Raw genomic sequence first — 6,124 nt, 5'->3', positions numbered from 1 at the left:
CCTTTAAGAGTATTAAACCCGAATATTCCCTTTCAAATCATTTTACTTCAAAATGGGTTACAATGGAACAAAATTGAAATCCAAGGATAAATTAGCCAAACACAAAAAATTAAGGCTACAAGTAACAAATTTATAAAACACAAGGACATATCAGCAAAAGCAAAAAAACACAATAAGTAATACATATATATAATACCCAAAAAAATAAAAAAATAAAACCCTCTTGTTCTAAATTTGACACATTCAAAAAAAAAAATTAAAAAAAATCTGACACAGTCTGTTGTCTTCAAAGTAGTGTTTATTTGGTTTCTTGAATTTTAATTTTTTGTGTGTAGTGATTATTCTTACTGGTGATTGAAGTTAAAGAAAATAAAATAAAATGGGTTGGTTTCTCTGTGCTGGCAATTCAAGTAAAAATAATACTAAACGGCTCAAGAACAGACCGGATTATGATGATGATGATCAGATCCAATCATCTTCGGGTATTCTTTTTAATCAGTTTATTATGATGTAGGGAATATAAAGATTTAATCTTTATGTTTATTTCAGTTTAAATTTCGGTTCTTTTTAGTTCATATGGGTAGTTTGATTTTGATTAATGTGAATTTGGTAATTTTGTATGTTTGTTTGGTTTAATTTTTTGTGGGTTTTGATTTAGTTTGATCTGGAGTGAATATTGGGTTTTGTTTTTTAACTTTGATTAGTTGTTAGTAGGTTTACGGGCATGGCAAAATGGTGTTATTATAAAGTTTTATATGTAAAAAATGAAGTTTCTTGAAACATCAAGTGTTCGAAACGTTTCTGAAATGGGACACGTAGATTGAATGGAGTGTCCGGGCTTCTGGTGTTATTTTATTTTTTACCATGTTGGATTGGATAATAACTGATTGAACTGATTTGATTGTGTTTCTTAGCTTTTTGTATTGTTAATCGGTTACATTCTATATATGCTAATTGTAATGTTGGTTGCGGGTTAATTTAATGCTACAATGGTGCGTTTGGTTCAAATAATTTTGATAAAGATTTGGAAGATTTCATTTATAAATGAATATAGTTGTATTTGATTTTTTAGATATTTATATAGTAATTCTATTTTTAATAGAATTGATCGTGTTTATGTCGATGAATTATTAAATAATTTTGTTTGTAAATGAAATGAATTACATAGTAGAATGTAAGCAAAGAAAGGGTGAGGTCAGATGGATTTGAAAGAGAATTTAAAAATTCCATATATTTGGAAAGTATTCATAGTTCTGTAACTGTTGGATGATTACTGGTGCTTATGTAAGCAATATACGACACTACCGACAAAGACTGGCTATTCTATTGTCTATTACGATCAGAAAATTCCAACCTTAACGACTTTCTAAATTATTTTCTTGTCTCTTGTGTTTATTTTTCTTTATTGTCTCTAAAAGATGAGTTCAAATTTCATTTATTTTTAAACTGCATTTGATCTTTGCTGATGTAACCTTATGTGCCTTTTGTTGCTTTTCACATTCATTTATTGGTGGCGTTAATTAAACTTTTTGTTCTCAGGTACCTCAGATAAAACAAAGCAAAGCTTGTCTTCAAACGTAAGTAAAGAGACTTCCAAAGATGGCGGTTCTGATCATATTGCAGCGCATACATTTACATTTCGGGAATTGGCTGCTGCGACAAAGAATTTCAGAGCAGATTGTCTTTTGGGCGAAGGTGGTTTTGGCCGAGTATATAAAGGGAGATTGGAGAGCAGCAATCAGGTTGGTTTCACTTTTAATTTGCAAGAAAATGAAATATATATACTTAGTTTATTCTATGTGCTCTTCCCTCATTTTAGGAATAGTTATGTGTACCTTTTTGAAAGTTTCTTTCGACAAGATTCTTCGTTGGCCCAGTCAAAACATTTCTATGTTTAAAATTGTCATATCAGGACTGATAAGGCAGGCATGAGGGTTTCTAAGTAAATATAAGCAGATAAAGAAATTAATAAAAGAACATAATAAATCAAAGAATATACTGATAGAACATCAAACTAAAGTTGCACAGTCGCTACAAGCAATTTTCAAATTAAACTGCTCTTGGGGTTTTGCAAGTAAATAGACATAATTAAAACGACATATTGGCCTAGTCAACCAAATTAGGAAAGATAGACTTGTTTTTCTTATAAGGCAAAGTAAATTTATCTGGCAAAGATACATGCATTTCAGCTGCTGAACTGCAATCTCGTCTGCCTGTGTAATTGTTTCTCGCAGCAGAATATTTCAGCCTTATATTTCTACTATTATCTTGCCTCCTTGACCTCTATTGTCAGTATACCAAGAGAATGGAGCTTAGTAACTGCTATTGCTGGCTTGCTGCAGCAATGCTACCTCTGCAGGCCACTAGCATGAGTCTCCATTGCACCTGCCCTCCATTCTCTTGCGATACACTTCCTGAGATCACTTTAGCGTTTCACCGTCATACCTGCATCCGCTATGTTTGAACCCCTGTTGGCCATCTGTAATCTTGAAATTGTTGACCGATTAGCTACAGCATGTCATGATTTTTAGAGTGACTTTGCCGTGATATATTTCTACTGTCTATTCCAAGTGGTTGATACTAGAAAATATTTGAAATGACAAGACATACATACAGCTACAAGTTTGTTTTTCTTGTGAACTTTTTCTAATCTCAAAATGGATAAATTATTATTATAGAAGCATGATGGATTCACAAACTGCATAAATGTGCTATTAAAAATTCTTTTTAGAAATCATGTCTGGTTTTAAGTCGAACTGATATTTTGTCCCCGTCCTGTTGTTTCTTTTTTATTCGTCATGGCTTGTTCTAATCAATTATTTATGTTAGCATTTTAACTTGGTAATGCTCTGCACCTTGCTCATACAAAGTGACAACGCTCTGATCTGAAACTTGCTATTTGGTTTGGTGTAGGTGGTAGCTATCAAGCAACTCGATCGCAATGGCCTGCAAGGGAACAGGGAATTTCTTGTTGAAGTATTAATGTTGAGCCTGCTTCACCATCCTAATCTTGTTAACTTGATTGGCTATTGTGCCGATGGAGATCAGAGACTTTTGGTTTATGAATACATGCCATTAGGATCTCTGGAAGATCATTTACATGGTATGTACACAAATCCTGACTTCACTTGTCAGACTTTGAAAAATCATCTTGCATTTGACACCTTGCTAAAAGCTTCGAGCAGGAGAACGGCTTTATTAGTTAAATTTTCTTGCAGTGCTTGCATCTCAAAGTTTAATAATGTTCCTAAAACATCTTGTCATATCGACGTGGGACAATTACAATAATCTCCCTGAATCCCTAAATTTAAGTCTGAAATATTGTTTTTCTTTCTCAATTTTGAAAAATTACTGTTTGCCCCATGACTTTTAGGCTATATATAGTTGAAACCTCCTTGTCAAGGGAGTTTCAGTTAAGAAAAATAAATTGTTTGGGAAAATAGTAATCTCTCGAAATTTATGAGAAAAACAGTAATTCATACCTAAACTCGACCTTATCTTCTTTTCTTGGTAATCCTAATCTTTTATGAGGATAATGGAAATTAGGGTGCTTAAGAATATTTGCTTATAGCCTTGGCATTGTGTGCTAGATTGTATAGTAATATATATACCAATTTCATGTAGCATTATTGACACGCTAATGTGATTTTTCTTCAATGTATTTTGCATTTCTCAGATCTACCGCCTGATAAAAAGAGAATTGACTGGAATACAAGGATGAAGGTAGCTGCCGGTGCTGCTAAGGGCTTGGAGTATTTGCATGACAAAGCTAATCCCCCAGTTATATATCGTGATTTAAAATGCTCAAACATTTTACTTGGCGAAGATTTTCATCCAAAGCTATCTGATTTTGGTTTGGCGAAACTTGGTCCGGTCGGAGATAATACCCATGTATCCACCAGAGTAATGGGAACCTATGGATACTGTGCACCTGAATATGCAATGACGGGTCAGCTTACACTTAAATCAGATGTATATAGTTTTGGTGTTGTTCTTCTTGAGATTATTACTGGAAGAAAAGCCATTGACAATTCAAGAGCTGCTGGAGAGCATAATCTTGTTGCATGGGTAAGAGAGTCTTGCCATATGCTTTTACATTTTTTAAATCAATTTTTTTAAGAGAAATCCGGTTTCCAGCAAATGTAGCGGCGAGCACCAATCAAGCATGACCACTCGCAGTTGGGCATATGTGTAGTTAGATTTGCAACATGGCTGCATGAATTTGTGAAATAAGCATGCTTAAAGTCTAATAAACAAAATTAGGTATCAATCTATTACTACCGATAAAAGTTATGCTTCAAATACCCGATAGCCTATTAGCTGTTGTTTGATGTTAACATACTTAGATCAGTCCGATAGTTTTGATCTCGTTTCTCTTTGATTAACCTGTGTACCTCTCTTTCTTTGGCTGTGATACCAATGATAGAACCAATTACAGTTCTTGAATATGACACCAAGGTTAAGAACTATTGAGGTTAGGTTAGAATAGAGAAGATGGAATTTTTGAGGTGCTAACTTATAGTAAATGAGTAAACCCACTAAATCTTTTTAGTGAAACTTGAGAGGCAGTCAATTATGACAACGTTTCAGTTTGCTAATAAATTGAGTATTTCTGACAGTCTCTATTCTTCTGGAGTGAAAATCCATGCAATAGGTATTCAGCTTGTGCGCCATATCAGGTGGTAAAATTCTGAGTGTGTCGGCTCTGAATGAAGTCCTGGTCCTTAAATGCAAAATTTGATTCAAGTAAGAATGTGGAAACATGATCTTGTAATATAGCTACACCTAATTCCAAACCGGTCAATACAAGAACTATAAATAAAGGATTTTGTCTTATCCTGACAAGATAATTGTACCGTCCTAATTTTTGGTATTTCTATTAAGACTCGCATTTGAGACTATCAAATTATAGTTCAATTTTTTGTTTTACTTGCTAGTTTTTAGAGTAGCTTGTTTTAGGGGCATGGTCGGAGTTGCAGCCGGTTTGTTCATATGCTGCTATTTCCTTTATTGTTTGCCTACTTTGTATTTGCTACAAAATGAAAATTATATTCAGAATTCGAGCTCATTATCTTTAGGTTGTCATGATCAACGGTAGGTAGCATGATGATTTTCAGTGATTGTGTAGTTATCTGAAACCTGTCTCGATGTTAATCCTGTGTTCAGGCACGGCCATTGTTCAAGGATCGTAGGAAGTTTCCGCAGATGGCTGATCCTCTACTCCAAGGTCAATATCCAGTCAGAGGCTTATACCAAGCTCTTGCAGTTGCTGCTATGTGTGTTCAAGAACAGCCCAACATGCGACCGCTTATAGCTGACGTAGTCACAGCCTTGAGTTATCTTGCTTCCCAAAAGTTTGATCCCGAGACACAACCGATCCATAGCTCTCGCACCAGTTCCTCAACTCCGAGAGCAAGAAGAGAACAATGAGTTTGCCAAGTCGGACGAAATAGATTTTACAGTGATAGTAAACACAAGAAATGTTCAGTCTTTCGAAACCAATGCTATGGTTGCTGTCTCTCTACAAGCTATGGTGCTACACGAATGCTTGATGCGAACAAGTTTAAACCAGCTGACCGTAAAATGTTACGGGTGAATTAAAATATGCAAAAATGGAGGTAGAAGCTGCAATGGTCAGACCAACTGTGTCGTCTGCAATAGAAGATTCTTTTTCTTTTAAATTTTTTTTTGGCCTATTATTGATCACCATATTTCCCCCCCGAGTCATTTTACCTTCTTACTTTTACCAAAAAAATTAATGTACAATTTGAGTTTTGGGGCTTTGTATGTAGAGATGAATTCAATAGAAAAACCTATTCACTGGAAAAAAAAAGTATCTGCTTTTGGTTGTTGTTATCATCAGTATGTGTTCATTTTCACTAAAATTGGAAGATATACAAAAGGTCATATATATATATATATGATGAATTATTTTGTTTGAGACGATCATTATCTGATGTTTTGTTTAAATATATTTATTTATGGAAAAGTATAGTTATATATAGTTTAAGTTAAAATCAAACTAATAATTCTATTTTTAAAATTTTCAGAATTAAATATATTTATTAAATGAAGTTTTAAATAAATTTTTTACTAGATTCATACCAATAAAGAGTAAGCATCC

General features: G+C 33.9%; 1 protein-coding gene across 1 annotated transcript; it reads left to right on the top strand.

The window, feature by feature from the left end:
• The first annotated feature begins 223 nt into the window (after positions 1-223).
• Positions 224-5,859, top strand: LOC126660172 (probable serine/threonine-protein kinase PBL7). Its single transcript, XM_050353520.2, has 5 exons — positions 224-482; positions 1,540-1,742; positions 2,914-3,103; positions 3,677-4,068; positions 5,167-5,859. The coding sequence occupies exons 1-5, from the start codon at positions 380-382 to the stop codon at positions 5,428-5,430; spliced, it is 1,152 nt and encodes a 383-aa protein (XP_050209477.1). The 5' UTR covers positions 224-379; the 3' UTR covers positions 5,431-5,859.
• The last annotated feature ends 265 nt before the right edge of the window (positions 5,860-6,124 follow it).

The sequence above is a fragment of the Mercurialis annua genome, linkage group LG8 (genome assembly GCF_937616625.2).
Source record: "Mercurialis annua linkage group LG8, ddMerAnnu1.2, whole genome shotgun sequence".
Classification (NCBI taxonomy): domain Eukaryota; kingdom Viridiplantae; phylum Streptophyta; class Magnoliopsida; order Malpighiales; family Euphorbiaceae; genus Mercurialis; species Mercurialis annua.
Note: the sequence above shows the minus strand (reverse complement) of the source record. Positions and strands in the feature narration are given on the sequence as shown.